This window comes from Mastomys coucha, unplaced genomic scaffold (assembly GCF_008632895.1).
Source record: "Mastomys coucha isolate ucsf_1 unplaced genomic scaffold, UCSF_Mcou_1 pScaffold21, whole genome shotgun sequence".
Taxonomy (NCBI): Eukaryota; Metazoa; Chordata; class Mammalia; order Rodentia; family Muridae; genus Mastomys; species Mastomys coucha.
Genome location: NW_022196904.1, coordinates 175,340,248 through 175,355,629, shown reverse-complemented (window position 1 = coordinate 175,355,629; position 15,382 = coordinate 175,340,248). Strand labels below are relative to the sequence as shown.

Genomic DNA, 15,382 nt, shown 5'->3' with positions numbered 1-15,382 from the left:
CACTTCTCTTGACTGCTGTAGACTATAATTTTTTATCCTTACTTCTCTGGTCTGTAATGGGCCTTTTATTTAAATACGATGTAGGTGCATGTTTTATCTGCATGTATATATGTGCACTGTGTGTGTACCTGGTGTCTGTCGAGGTCAGAAGAGGGTGTTGAATCCCTGGAACTAGAATTACTGAATTACCATGTGAGTCCTAGGAATGGAACCCAGATCTTTTGCAAGAGCAAAAGTGCTCTTAACCATGGAGACATCTCTCCAGCCCCCCAAACTAGAATTCTTATGTATATAAGGACCCTACTTAAAAATATATGTATCTTAGCTGGGTAGTGGTGGTACATGCCTTTAATCCCAGCACTTGGGAGGCTGAGGCAGGTGGATTTCTGAGTTTGAGGCCAGCCTGGTCTACAGAGTGAGTTCCAGGACAGCCAGGGCTCCACAGAGAAACCCTGTCTCGAAGAAAAAAATAAGGAAAAAAAAAAATCTATGTATCTTGTTATTCCTACACTTACAGTGTATTAAGCCATCTTCAGCTACCTTCACTTGTTATCATTCCTATGGATAAATTTTCACTTTTAGAATTGATTTAAACCTAAAGGAAAGTTGCAACAACAGTACAGACAAATTTCATAGACATATTCATATTTTACTGTTGTTTTCTCATCTCTGAAATCCTGTAGCTGTTCATATTGGCAAATTTGTCTTCAAGATTCAGTCTTGAAAACCACTCATGGAGTGCTGCTGTATTAAAGAAAAAGGTTTAAGTTAGCAACCAAGCAGGGGCATTAGTATGTAGAGGTGAACAATTTATTATCTTCCTCAAAAGCATTGCAGAAAGTGTAAGAAAAGCAGAGATTTGAGACTCTTTCTTAACACATTTGATTCTGTTCACTTGCATGCCTTTCCTTTCTCAGAACAACTGTTTCCAGGTCCTTAGCACAATGTTGCTAGTTGGCCTGGCCCTTTCAGAAAAAAATCAACTTACCGAAAGCGATGAAAATGTGAAATTTGTTTAATTCCGGAATGAAAATAGTCCCCCACATATACAGTCAATTATAGAGAACTCCTAAACATCTGTGTACACTAGATTTTGTTACTGAATTAATTAATTCTTTTTCAGTGTGCTAATATTAAGTTAACTGAAGGGAGGATATTTGTACTTATTTATGGAGTGCACACTGAGGTCTGCACTTCCCTTTCAAGTAACTCAGTGAGAATGATAGGGCTTGGGTACCTGGGGAGAAGTGAGCAAGAGAACAAAGTAGCAACATGCTGATACACTGACTAGAAGCTATGATTGTTATTCTTTTAATGCATTAATTTTTTTTTCTTTTCTTTTTTTTTTTTTTAGGGCTAGGGAGATGTCTCAGTCGTATCACAAAACATGGAGACTAGAGTTCGGATCCCTAGTACCCACATAAGTCTGGACAGGTAAGTTTCAGGGCCAACGGGGAATCCCAGTATTCAGAAAGAAGAATTAGGAGATCTTTTGGGCAATATGGCTTCCTAGATTAGTCGAATCCAATGAACTCTGGGTTCAAATGATACCCTATCTCACTAAATAAGGTTGGGAGCAATGGACGACTCCTATGTCAGCCCCTGACTTCCACAGGAACCTGTAGGCACACAAGCATGTGCCCACATGTGTAAACACACAGACACACAGACACACACACAGACACAGATAGACACACACACAAACACACACACACACACACACACACACACACACACGCGAATACAAACACGCACGCGCACAGTTCAGTAATTCCAAATGTTTCTAAAACAAACAAAATAAGGTACATGTTTTTCTTTTTAATTCCTCCATCCTTCTCACTCTTTCCAGAATTACCTTTCCTTAAAAACAAAAACAAACAAACAAACAAAAAAAAACCACGCGGAGAGATTTTTGTCCCTCTACGCGCCCCATAAATAGGTGATTTTTATTGGCCGAGCGTCGTGACGTCATATTTCCGCGTCCCGGCGTTCCAACCTTGAGCGCGCAGTTGTGTTTCTAGCTTTTGGTGGCCGTCCTAGCTCTGGTTGTTATTACCGATGGCTCAGAAGCCGCTGCGTCTGTGAGTGACCTTGCATCGGTGGACTCAGGCACATGGGAGAGGCGGGCGGACGGGTGGGGGTCTTTCTCCAGACCGGAAGGGGAAGACGGAGGGGAGGTCGCGGGGCTGCTGGGAGCGCGAGGGGAGGCTCCCTTATCCTAGTTCATTTTCGCCTCGGTGTCTTCAGAGTCTCTTTGGGAGAACTAAAAACTTGCTGATCCGGACTTCCTTTTTCTTAGGCCTATTCTGCATGCGACACACCATCTCCCTTTCATTTCTCCCATCGTGTACTGATAAGCCAAATACTTGCAGACATCGGGTACACGGATGGGTTTTGGCATGCATGATAAACATTGCCCAGCCCTGGCGTACTTTTGCGCGGTCGGTTAGCGAAGACGTGACTTCATTCAGAAAGACTGTTGTATTGAGCAGCGGACCAACGACGCACTAACGAGTTCCTGCCTAGATAGCTGATAGTGTAGACGAGAGTGTTAACGAATGCGGAAAATGTAGAGAAAAGGTTGATGTTTCTAGAGGATCTATAATAACGATATTTGGCATAATGGAAGGAATTAAGGCTTTCCTGAGAAAGTGAAGGTTTAACTCTGGTAAATATTATTATTGTATTTAACCCAGAGAAGTCATTGAAACGTTTAAAAACTCCTTAGTGTGATCTAGTTTTCAGTATGGAAAGAGATTCTGCTTGAAAGTTGGGAAACAAATAAGAGCCAAAGAAGAAGGCAACAAGGAATAGGTAAAGTAATGGCAGAGAGAAAGTTCAGGAACTGATAGTCTTTTAAAAAGGTGTACTCACGGGGCTTGGTGAGGTTTTGATTGTGAGAAACTTCCACTGTAAGGTCATAGATTTCCATCTTCAGTCATTGAGGTCAGAAAAGGATGAAAAAGGGCCCAGATCAGATAGTGAATATTGATTGTACCTGTCAGGAATTCATAATCAACGGAGACCGAAAAGATATTAGAGGCTCTCAGAGAATAAATTAGACTATGTGATAGTTATGACAGAGTTTGTTCTGAAATGGTATATGGGTTTCTGAGATGTTGAGAAAGTGGCTTTCTCAGCCCCACCACGAAGCTACAGAGACTAGGCCTTGGTGGGTGGGGAAAGCTGCGAGGTTGAGCACAATGGGGCTCTCAGGAAAGATAACTTTCCTAGAGCCTAGCAGAGACAGGGTGATCACTCTGCAGTTTGGGACAATTCAGTTAGGAAAACTTAGAGAAAGTACCGGAAAGACAGGCCAGGACCAGAGGAAAACTGTTCCTACAGGAAATGAGTCACTTTGTAGCGGTTTTTAGGAAGGAACGTTAAACTGAAGCAGAGAAAGCACTAGGGGATCCGTAAAGTCTACCTTGCCTCCCAAACCAGAGAGAGTAGGTCTCTCGGCCTCTGCCATTCCCTCCCAGACTTGTTTTGCCCCATTCCTGCCTCTCCCTTACTTCCCATGCCTCTTCCCTCCTTAGCAAACTGTCTTCAGACTCATCTGCTTTTCTCGTCCCTGTTTCCATTGGCCATTTCCTCTGTTTGAATTCGATTGTAGTTTCACTATTCCTCCAGACCATCTTTTTTTGTTAGAAGTATTGATGAAACACATACAGTCCTATCATTATGCTGCTTGAAACTGTTCAATGGTAGGAACAATAAAAGAACATCAGAGAGACATATGGACAAAACAATAGAAACTATAGTCTTTTGAGTCAAAAGATGTTAGGAAAGTAAGTAAGAGCTAGTGAAGTGGTCTAGCGAGTAGAGGCATGCCTGGTGTCCTGAGTACAGCCCCTGATGACACAGGTGGTGGAGAGAGAGACCTCTCCTTGGTGGGTCTCTGATCTTCACATGAGCACTGTGGCACATATACGCCTCCCAATACAATACCTCCCCTAAAGTAAAAACAAACAGAAACAATGTAAATAAGAATTTTAAAAGTCAGAACTTAGATGGTAGAACAAGTCACTTCACAGCTTGGGGCAGTCCACCTTATCAACCTCTGTTCTTGTCATTTTCTCCTCCCTGCTCTATAACATGTTATGCTTGCCTCCCATCATAGCCTTTTCCACATAAACTTGTGATTGGAGCCTCCCTTCCCTTATTGTAAACTTTCCGAGGCTTTACATGAGTCTAAGTACTTTTATAATTCTAACATGTTCTTAGGAAAGTGTTTGGCCCCTTGAGCTTTGTATAGTGTAGTTGTCCAGTTGGTGTTTGCTGAGTGATAACTGAAGCTGTGTAGCAAGGCACAGGTCATGGAGGTGAGGAGAATAGAGTGGGTATGAATCATGGTTGGAGACTCAGTTGGACTTAGATTAAATAAGGGATTAGCTGACTCTTAGTGACCAAGTTGGTGATAAACCTGTCCACAAAATTTAGGAATCAGAAGGGGTTGGCTCAATTTTGAAGACATGTAAAAAGCTAGATCTTTAGGTATGGTGAGTTGGAGGTATTGGTGAGATGTTCAGAAAAGGCTGCCTGGTGGCTCATAGTAGTTGATATTGACCATAAGTCAGAAGACACCTGCTGGGACTCCATCATATCTCTAACCCAAAAGACAAATCCACGAATACCAAGCCTAGCAGACCCTTTTGTGTTTCCTGAATTGCTGTAATGTTTATCTCTTGTCTGCAGCTTGGCTTGTGGAGATGTTGACGGAAAGTTCGATGTTTTATTCAATAGAGTTCGGACAATTCAGAAGAAAAGTGGGAACTTTGATGTAAGACAATCATTTTTACTGAAATTTTACTACTGTAATCAAACATTAAAGTACTGATTCTTTGTTAATTTTATGATTGACTTTTCCATTTTCGTTAGGTTGGGTTTTTTTGTTTTGTTTTGTTTGTCCTTAGTATGAACGCTAAGTAGCTGTGGATTGATGGGAGGAGGGAGGAGGTCTATTTACTGTTCACTTCTTTACACTGTTGGGATTGAGAAATGTTACTTTCTTACTGAACCACAAACAAATGAACAAACAAACAAACAAACTGAACAGAGCTAGTCAGCTCTGACACCTGGGTGTGATAAACCCAGATCTGCTTCATGAGTTTGCGCTATGGATCAAGTCACAGAACAGATGTGCAAGTGCTTTATCAAAGAGAGAACTGGAAATGAGTGTTGTGTACGGTCCCTAGAATCCAGGAGAGTGTTGTAGGGTTAGGGGATTTATTTGTTGGGTTAAGGAATAAGGAAAAGCAGCAGTAAATGTGGTGTTCTTATGCCCTGTATTTCTGAAGTCTAATACTGAGGTTTTGAATTTCACCGACAGGTTCCTTATGTGTCTGTTTCAACACTGATGTATATTCCAAGAAAGAAGGGTAGAGAGGCCCTGGGAACCTTTGGAAAGCACATAAATTCTCCCTTCTGAAAACTTGTTTCCTTCACTTTCCTCCCACCCTCCATTTGGAGTGATTGACAGTGCATCAAAGTTTAATAATTCATAGAATTATGGTTAACTAAATTAACGAATAAATACTTGGTCTGAGACTATTAAATCGAGTAATTAGCTGAATATTACAGTCAGTGTAATGTTTAACTTTTTTTGTTTTAATCTCATATATCTTTAAAAAACTCATTTTAGCTGCTGTTGTGTGTAGGAAACTTTTTTGGCTCTACCCAAGATGCTGAGTGGGAGGAGTATAAGACTGGCAACAAGAAAGGTACAGCAATTATTGTATTTAATGCACGATTTCTAACAAAATCTCAGGGGCTGTAGTTGTTGGGTCGTTTCTCGTGTGTGAGTTGCTGAAGATTTCTCTCACGCGTTGGTGAGCATAGCTGCTTTTGGGGAGTTTCTCTCTTGGTCTTGATAGCACATGCCCATGATACTTGAAAGGGTGACGTAGGAGTATCCTAAGTCCATGGCTGGCCAGCCTGGGCTACATGGTTAACATAAAATAATGAAGAGAGTTTAGTCCCTCTTAAATTCTGCATTGAGCTGAAAAGAATGTATACATATGCATATATACATACATATGCATACATATATATATATATATGATCTGTGTTTTTCACATTTTGAAGTTTGTTTTGTTTTACTTAAAGAAAGGATGCTCATTTAGAGTGGCAGGAACTGAATAAGTACAGCTAATTGTGCCCTTTCTTTTTCCTCTTTCTTTTTTTCAGTTTAAATGCTTTTTTAAGGAGTGCTTTTGTTTTAGGCTATGTTTTGTTTTGTTTTGTTTTTTTTCATTGTATGTACATTGACTGTTTAAGATGGCAATCTTTCGGTCTGGTGACATCACTTAGCAGTGAAGCCATAGAGTTGGATTAAGAATCCTTGGTGATGAGGGTATTCCGCATTTAGGCTGGCTGTAGAAGGAATGCACAGGTTCTTTACTTTTGCCATGACTATTTTTCCTATGAGGAAATGTTTCTCAATTTGCGGAGCATGTCAGTAACCATATGGCATGTCTGTTTCCCCATTAGCTCCCATTCAGACATATGTGCTTGGCGCCAATAACCAGGAAACAGTGAGCTATTTCCAGCATGCTGATGGCTGTGAACTGGCTGAAAACATCACTTACCTGGGTAAGTTATATATATTTATTTTTTAATGAATTGAGTAAAAAAAAAAATTTCAGGGATTAGTCTCAGGAAAAGTTTTGACTGGATTCTTCTGCTATTACTGCTTGAGGGAATAAGAATTTTGTTTTATTACTCCTTTTGGCGAAGAATTTTCTTCATAGTCTGTGTTTTGAGCCCTTGGGACAGCGATGTTTCTTCATTGTTTTTCTGTTTCCCTTCAATCTCTTGTGTCCCTGAGCCCTGGGCCACTTTTTCAGTAAACCAGAGTGACCAGTCCCTTGCCCACAATATATGGGAAACTTAAGGTATATGTTACATTCAAATAAAAAGAAGTACGTCCTTACACTGGCCTTGCTGGGTACTTGTATCTTACTTGATAATTTGGTTTCTAACTAGCTTTTCTCTTGGCTTAGTCTAAGGCCCTGGCAGCTCAAGTCTGTAGTGTTCAGCCTTGTTTTTTTTTTCATTCCTTTTGTCTTTTTTCCGTTTTAAGGCACACTCTAATTCCAGGTTAAAGCTGCTCATAGCCCTCTGCATTTCTTCAGTTTCAGGACAAAGGCAGTTGTCAAGTTTTGCTATTGTTCCTCCCCACTGTCTGCCGTCTACCTGATCATTACTCACCTTATTATGCTCTAAGATGGCTCTTTCACACTCTTCATGGTCATGTGTCTCTAGGAAGCACCTGCATTTCCTTTGTTAGAAATGCCTTCTTCATGATTCCCACCACAGTCTCTCACTGCCTCTGGTCCTCTATGTACTGTGGCCCTCAGAGAAGCCATTTTAGCTTTCTTCCCTTGTGAGACTCCTTTGGGCAGGGTGTTGAGGGAAGCTTTTGTAATATGATTTAAGATTTATTATCATATTATTTTTTATGTTACTGGCTATTAAACCCAGAGCTTTTTTTTTTTTTTTTTAGCTGAACATGTCTTCTGCCACTGAAGGTATCTCTAGTCTCTGTGCTTATTGTTTTGTGTGTATGTGTATGTGTGTACATATTTGCTGTAGTGCGACAACACTGTGCAGGAAGTCAGAGGACAACTTTGTAAATTAGTTCCCTCCTTTCACCTTACATGGGTTCTAAGGATTGAACCCAGGTTCTAGATTGCAAAGCAAGTACCTTTCCTTGAGCTGTCTTACCAGCCTCCCCACACACACTTTTTTTTTGTTTTTGTTTTTCTTTTTCTTTTTTCTTTTCTTTTCTTTTTTCTTTTGTTTTTTTCGAGACAGGGTTTCTCTGTGTAGCCCTGGCTGTCCTGGAACTCACTCTGTAGACCAGGCTGGCCTCAAACTCAGAAATCCACCTGCCAATGCCTCCCAAGTGCTGGGATTAAAGGTATGCGCCACCACTGTCTGGCCAGCCCTTACTTTAAAAAATGATTTACTGTTATTTTCTGTATAAGGGTGCATTGCCTACATATATGAACATATGTGTACCAATGTGTGCTTGGTACTTTTGAAAAGCTGGAACTGGAATTGCAGACTTCCTGTGTTGCAGAGCTGCTGTGTTCGTGCTGGGAACTGCACTTATGTCAGCCATTTTATTTGGTCCCATATTGCTGCAGGCCAGCCAATCTGGGCCTCCCTCAACTCACAGGAGAAATGGAGGTCCTAGTCAGGTCGACAAGGCGTAGGCGAAGAAATGATGGCAGAGACGACACAAGAAGTACAGGATCTGAATGTATTTCTTAAAAATGGCATCAGACTTTTACAGTCATTGTAAAAGAGAGATGGTAAATCTGGCAGCTCAGCAGTTACGGTACATCTGAGGCCATCTAAAATATACTGGGTCTAAAGCAATAGCTATCTTCTCTGGACTGGTGCTGCATCCCCCAGGGCCTAAGCGCTCTGGGCCCGGGGGACTGCGGATTGCATGAATCTGAGTCCTAGCCCATCTAAGTTCTAGTGCTAGTCCTGCATGCGAGTCCAAGTCCTCCTCCTTCTGCACTAAGTGAAAAGCAGGCTTATGTAACATACAGCAAGCAGGGCAGATGACAAGAGTCATGTAGGCAGGTGACACATCAAGGTCAGTGATCTTACTGACCAAGATCACCTATCCAGTTGTGAAGAGGGCGGAAGAGCAATGGTGCCCCTCCCTGCTGGGGCTAATTTGGTATTCCTATACTAATTCTATGGTTTTGTTGGAGGCAATGACTAGGGTTCTGACCTAACACTTCTAGCTAATGTCCTTGAGTGGAAGCCCTTCATTACTCTCTAGTATGCAAAACATTTCTAACTATTGTGAACTCTCTATTAGCCTAAGGAATGTGCTAGACCTCTGTTGCTAGCTCTGGCGAGGCAGATTCCTTGAGAGAAATTCCAAGTTATGGACAGCTTGGTATTAAACTAGGATAGGTTGGTAACATTGTATTGGCCAGGAAACAATGCCCAATCAAGCCATTTATGAATCATTTTTTGGGGTACCTTTATGCCTAATTATGAGGGCATGTTGAAGATTGGAAAGACTGATCTGGAACACGTCTGAGTTAGGAGATACCAGTGACTGTCTGAATATCCAGGAGGCACAGAACTCCTTTTGGATCTGCCTTTTATCCTTAATCAGGATTTTATCCCCGATATTTTGGATGTGACTGGAGTAGATGAGTGTGCGTGGCACCATATTTCAGCTGTAGACTTGTTGGGCCTATGACAGCCTGAAGGAACAGCCAGCACGCTTACTGTCTGAGCCTCCTCTATGCCCTACTTATTTTTAGCTACAGTTGTGAGACAGACATTTTGAAATCTGAACATGAATCCAGTTTGTCATAATCTTCAGTGTGTTTTTTCAGTTTGTATTAAGAACACTCCTGTGTTTGTCAGCCATTTTATTTGGTCCCGTATTTCAGCCGTAGACTTGTTGGGCCTGTGACAGCCTGAACAGTGCAGCTGAATATAATTTGATTGTTCTTTCTAGAGTAGATCAGTTGGTATGAAACTTGGGGAGTTAGGAACATAACCATGAAAAATAAAGCTGAGATGAGGGTCAAGCTCTCAAGGAAGTAGAGTGAGGGAAAGTCAGGAGGCGACAGTACTGTGGTGACAGGCTGGCTTGGGCTTGAACAGGTGCTCTAGGGTGTAGACACCAGGTTCATAGAATCTGAGTGCACTGTAAGAGGCCACTGACAGTTCCAGTCATTGACCAGCAGCTGCCACAGAAGAGGTCTTCAAATTTAGGGAGCAGAAGGAATATTGTGAGAGCCAGCCAGCCTGGACCGTGGCAGCCAGAGTGAAGCTGTAGGAGTCGTACTCGTTCAGGCAAGTAGAAAGCAGAGAGCCAGGGCATGGAGGCTTGGCAAAGAGAGGAAGTGCCACATTTCCCCCTGCAGCCTTGACTAAAACTCATTCATTTTCCTTTGAACCTAGGTCGAAAAGGTGTCTTCACCGGAAGCTCGGGGCTGCAGATTGTATACCTCAGTGGCACAGAGTCCTTAGATGAACCAGTCCCAGCCTACAGTTTTAGTCCCAAGGATGTGTCTTCCCTGAGAACAATGCTGTGTTCGACATCCCAGTTTAAGGGTGTTGATATCTTACTCACGTCCCCGTGGCCCAAGTATGTGGGGAGCTTTGGGAATTCCTCTGTGAGTAGTGCTTGTTCAGTTGCAATTTTAAAGCAAATTACACTGGCTTAAGTTGGGATTTTAATGGGTTTTTTTCTCTATTTTAAATATGTTAACTCTTAGTGTCTTTTACTAGAAACATTTTGTGAAAAAATTTCAAAATTCTATAAGCTACATCAACTGACAAAAACAGTTGACCTCATAAAAATATAATTTGCAGATAAGATTGTGGAATCTTAATTATAAGCTAATGGTTCCTGGAATTATGCTCTTTACAGGTCTCCGCCCTTAGCCTTCTTTATTTATTTTGTAAGTTTTTTAATTCCCCATGGAGAGATCTACAGCTATTGGCATCCCTCCAGGTGCATTTATTTCCTCTTTCATTCCAGAATATTTGGTGTGGCTATCAAAATATGTTTCAAAATTGGGTCATTGTGAGATTGAGTCCAGTAGTGTAAGTATTTACAGATAGGGAACACAAGGTGCTGAGCCTGAATTTCTGTCATGGACACTAATCTGGGATGCCCAGGAGCCCACCCCTGTATTTTTATTAATAGTCCTGAGAAGGAGCAGTTACTGGTAAACTATGACCTAACAAGGCCTAAGAAGACCTTGGGAAGGCTGTGTAAGGTAGAAAGCATCAGCTGAGCCCTCAATGGAGGGAGATGTAAGACTGAATTTGGGAATGAACCCTCATAACTAGATGTTGAATTAGTGATGTTCCTGAGCATCCTGTGTGTAGATCAGTCCTTCCTGGCTCAGCACTAAATGTTTGTGATCATAAAAGTCAGCAAGATGCCAGTGTCATTGGGGAGAGTGGTTAACAGAAAAGAGCCCAGTTTCCCCACCACCCTGTGCTTCCTTCACTTCTAGAAAGGAAGCCCCTCATTTTGGGAGAGCAAAAGTCAGCACGAGGCAGTAGGGGTGGAGACTTGGTCAAAGTTTGTAAACAACCATAGAAGATTTTTATGGGGAGGAAAACAATATACTTAGCTCTCTTTGTGATACTACAACTAAGTTCAAGGCCAGTCACCTTTTCTTAGCAAAAGCTTGAAGAAGGCCAGCATAGGGCAAGAGCTAGGAGTGTCCTGTGAACAAATCTACCAGGACAAAACATTTAACGTGCAAGCTTCTGTTTGTTTTGTTTTGTTTTTTTTTTTTTTTTTTTTTTTTTTTTTTGAGACAGAGTCTCTATGTAGCTCTGGCTGTCCTGGAACTTGCCATGTAGACCAGAGTAGCCTTGAACTTACAGAGATCTGCCTGCCTCTTGAGCTCTGGGTTAAAGTACTTGTAAGCTCTTCAACATTGGTGTGGCTAGGCCATTTCCTTGGCTGAGCGGCTTGTGTGGTTCTGAGGTGCTTGAATGTTTGCTGGAGCCGGGCTCTCTGAGTGCAGTGTTTACGTTTACTTTCTGCATTGACTGTGACTGACTCTGTCAGATACCTGTGCACTATAAAGTGTATTATGCAGATGTAGTTTATAGGCTGCAGGGAGAGGACTCTTTTCAAAAAGGGGTCTTAATGTTTGTTTTAGAGCTTACTGTGGAGGGATTGCCTTACCTTGTACCCTCTGGTTTTTAACAATTGTGCCATTTCTGTAATTATAATATTCCAATGTTCTTATATGTTTGATTGGCCTAGGTGTGCAGTTCACTGCAAATTCGCATCTGTGTATAAATTTGAAAGATGTTTCAAAATGTTTTCATGTTTCTTTACATTTCTTTATAATTCCTGAGTCTGTGTCAATAACCAAGTTCCCATTTACTAGGGAGAAGTGGACACCAAACACTGTGGCTCTGCTTTGATCTCCAGCCTTGCCATGAGCTTGAAACCGAGGTATCACTTTGCTGCTTTGGAAAAGTCATATTATGAGAGACTTCCGTACCGGTGAGTGACAGCTCAGGGTTTGTCTCTATATACTCCCATCTTCTTGTTTGCTTCTAGCCATGTATCTTGATTCCTTTGAGTCTAAGGCACTGTGTTAGTTTCATTTTTGTTGCTGTGGTAAAATATCAACCTACTGAAGACAGGGTTTGTTTTAGTTTATAAGTCCAGGAGAACACATCCTGGAAGGAAGGCATAGCAAGCAGCAGGAGCAGGAAGCTGGCTAATCACACTTTCTCTGTGATAACACAGGAGTGGGCCAAGGCTATAACTCTTCAAAGCCCATACCTAGTGACATATTTCCTCCAACTAAGCTCCACCTCCCAGGGAGTTCCAGAAATTGCCCCAAATAGTACCACCAACCGGAGCCCAAGTATTCAAAAACCACATGCCCTTCTGGAGGTCATTTCCCATTCAGGTGCCGCACTCATAAGTTTCCTAACCTGAAATAAAGGAGATAGACTCTAAGACTCTTTAAAAACTTAAGAGTTACTGTTACAATGCTGGGTGATCATTATAAAGTGTTTGGTCTTCGTATTTTGTTTTTTTGTTTGTTTCTTTTTTTTTTCTTTTCTTTTCTTTTTTTTTTTTTTTTTTTTTTTTTTTTGAGACAGGGCCTCTCTATGTAGTCCTGCTTGTTTTAGAATTTACTTTGTAGACCATGCTATTCTTGAACTCACAGAGACCCACCTGTCTCTGTCTCCAGAGTGCTGGGATAAAGGCATGTGCCACTGCACCTGGTTAGGTCCTGCTTTCACCAGGTCGAACTAGTATATATTTTTTATTTAGTCTGGAGTACTCAGCTGTCTGCACAGTCACTTTGGAATTTGGGATTTCAATATGAAAATCAAGAACTTACATTGAACTGGGTGTGGTGCTTCTTGCCTGTAATCCCTTACACTTGGAGGCTGAATTAGAAGTATTTCAGTAAGTTCAGGGCCAAGCCTGGGCTAGAGAATGAGACATTTGTTTATCTCTGTCCACCAAGAATTTGTATTGATACCCTCCAGTACCTCAGAAATTTCTTTTACTAACATTTGATTTCCTTTAGTTATAAATGTTGATTAGTGTAGAATACTTTTAAACATAGAAAAACTAAACAAAACAAAACTGTTTTACCATGTATCTATGACATGTCAACTATTTTTAAAAATCAAAGTGTCTTAGTCAGGTTTTTTATTCCTGCACAAACATCATGATCAAGAAGCAAGTTGGGGAGGAAAGGGTTTATTTAGCTTACTTCCACATTGCTGTTGATCACCAGGGGAAGTCAGGACTGGAACTCAAGCAGGTCAGGAAGCAGGAGCTGATGCAGAGGCCATGGAGAGATGTTCCTTACTGGCTTGCTTCTCCTGGCTTGCTCAGCCTGCTCTCTTATAGAACACAAGACTACCAGCCCAGGGATGGCACCACCTACAAGGGGCCCTCCCCTGTTGATCACTAATTGAGAAAATGCCCCACAGCTGGATCTCATGGAGGCACTTCCCCAACTGAAGCTCCCTTCTCTGTGATAACTCCAGCCTGTGTCAAGTTGTCACACAAAACCAGCCAGTACACAAAATATACTGTGTATTAGTATTTGATGCATATCTGCTCAACTTAGAACATACTTCTTTTAGTTTCACCGTTCCCTCACACCTCCATCATCATCTGTGAGCCCTCACACCCTCTTCATCTGGCTCCAGAAATCATGGTTTTGTTTACTTTACAACTCTTGAAAGAGCAAAAGTAAGAGTTTTGGTTCTTTTTTTGTTTTGTTTTTTTGGTTTTTTGGGTTTTTTTTTTTTTTGAGACAGGGTTTCTCTGTGTAGCCCTGGCTGTCCTGGAACTCACTCTGTAGACCAGGCTGGCCTCAAACTCAGAAATCCGCCTGCCTCTGCCTCCCAAGCGCTGGGATTAAAGGCATTAGCCCGGCGAGTTTTGGCTCTTTTCAAAGGTGTGATCTCATTTCTTTCTTACATTGGCCCAATGAGGTTAGGGATATATAAATCCCACCAAGGTCATATGACCTGTGGTGAATTCAAGATTTTGCTCCTCTCATGACCCTATGGAGTCTTATCTACTTCACAAATCAAAAGTAAAGTGATAGTCCACCACCATGTTCTACCCACCCCTCCAGTTAGGAGCTCTTCTTCTGCTTTCACACACACACACACACACACACACACACACACACACACACTTACATTATACCCACACACATACACACACACACACACATACACTTACATTACACACACACATACACACACATTACACACACACACATTACACACACACACACACACACATACACACACTCTTAAATCTAGGCTTTATAGATAATGTGTAGTATTTGTCTTTCTGAGTAGTTTGTGTTTCTTTATATAACAATTTCTAGTTCAGTCCTTTTCCTGCAAATGTCATGCTTTTGTTTTTATTAATCCTATTGTGTATGTGTAGCATTTTAAAAACCCATTCATTTATTGGCTCCACTCTTGCAAGTGAAGAGTGTAGCAGTAAGCACAATGAGGTGTTGAGCATAAGCCTGGTGGTACCTAGTGGTGGCTCTGACTTTGGTATGGGAGATGCCCCTCTAATGCCGCTCAGTTTCACATTCCCACCAGCAGCGTTCAGATGTCCTCTTTTCCACACCTCAGCACTGTCTCTAACCCCATTAGGATGACCTGAAAGAAGGAAGGAAGAGAACCAGGGGCAGGTGGCACTGGGAGGAGAAGAAATTAAAGCAGAGTGTAAAGATTCCTGGATGAACATGCCATATGAGACCTGTTGTTTTGTAAAGTAGAGTAAAGTGATGGAGATCTGTTACCTTTCAGAAACCACGTTGTTCTACAAGAGAGTGCGCAGCATGCCACTCGCTTCATAGCGCTGGCCAATGTTGGAAATCCAGAAAAGAAGAAGGTAAAGATTTGAGTGGTTAGTCAGTTACTCGGCCTCCAGCAGTCCTCCGTAGTCCCTGAATCCCAGCAGCTTCAGTGACTCCTTGTAAAGGTTAGGATTCCTTGAGTGATTTGGAGGAGGTCTTAGAGAAAGGCGTGGTTCCTGGGATATGACAGTGCAGGAAATGGCCTTCCTTTCCTTCTACATCCATGTGCTTGCCTCTGTTGCTACACGGGAGCTTGCCTCAGATGATACGCATACCTCCTAGCAGCTTCACTGAGCTAAAAACAATAAAATCCTGTCGGGAATATTCTCCAAACTAGGCCCAGCGGTGCACACCTTTAATCCCAGGACTCAGGAGGTAGTGACAGGCAGATCTCTGTGAGTTCCAGGACAGCCAAGGTTATATAATAAGACCCTGCAACCATAACAACAAACAAAACAAAACATGCACATATATATATATATATATAT

At 41.8% G+C, this 15,382-nt stretch overlaps 1 protein-coding gene and 1 long non-coding RNA gene across 5 annotated transcripts in view; one reads left to right on the top strand and one right to left on the bottom strand.

Moving 5' to 3' along the window:
- The window catches only part of LOC116103888, an 87,962-nt gene that overhangs the window by 5,632 nt on the left and 66,948 nt on the right, over window positions 1–15,382 (bottom strand). The gene's annotated exons all lie outside the window — the stretch shown is intronic.
- Window positions 1,974–15,382, top strand: part of Cwf19l1 (CWF19 like cell cycle control factor 1) — a 26,597-nt gene continuing 13,188 nt past the window's right edge. The window contains exons 1-7 of one of the 4 annotated variants that reach the window (XM_031390408.1): window positions 1,974–2,081; window positions 4,699–4,783; window positions 5,661–5,723; window positions 6,493–6,594; window positions 9,952–10,166; window positions 11,913–12,031; window positions 14,845–14,929. In XM_031390408.1, coding sequence (XP_031246268.1) covers window positions 10,077–10,166; window positions 11,913–12,031; window positions 14,845–14,929 — 294 coding nt within the window. In that variant the 5' untranslated portion in view covers window positions 1,974–2,081; window positions 4,699–4,783; window positions 5,661–5,723; window positions 6,493–6,594; window positions 9,952–10,076. Of the gene's footprint in view, window positions 2,082–2,134; window positions 2,669–4,698; window positions 4,784–5,644; window positions 5,724–6,492; window positions 6,595–9,951; window positions 10,167–11,912; window positions 12,032–14,844; window positions 14,930–15,382 lie in introns of those variants that run through there. The other 3 variants (XM_031390405.1, XM_031390407.1, XM_031390409.1) reach the window with 3 other exon arrangements.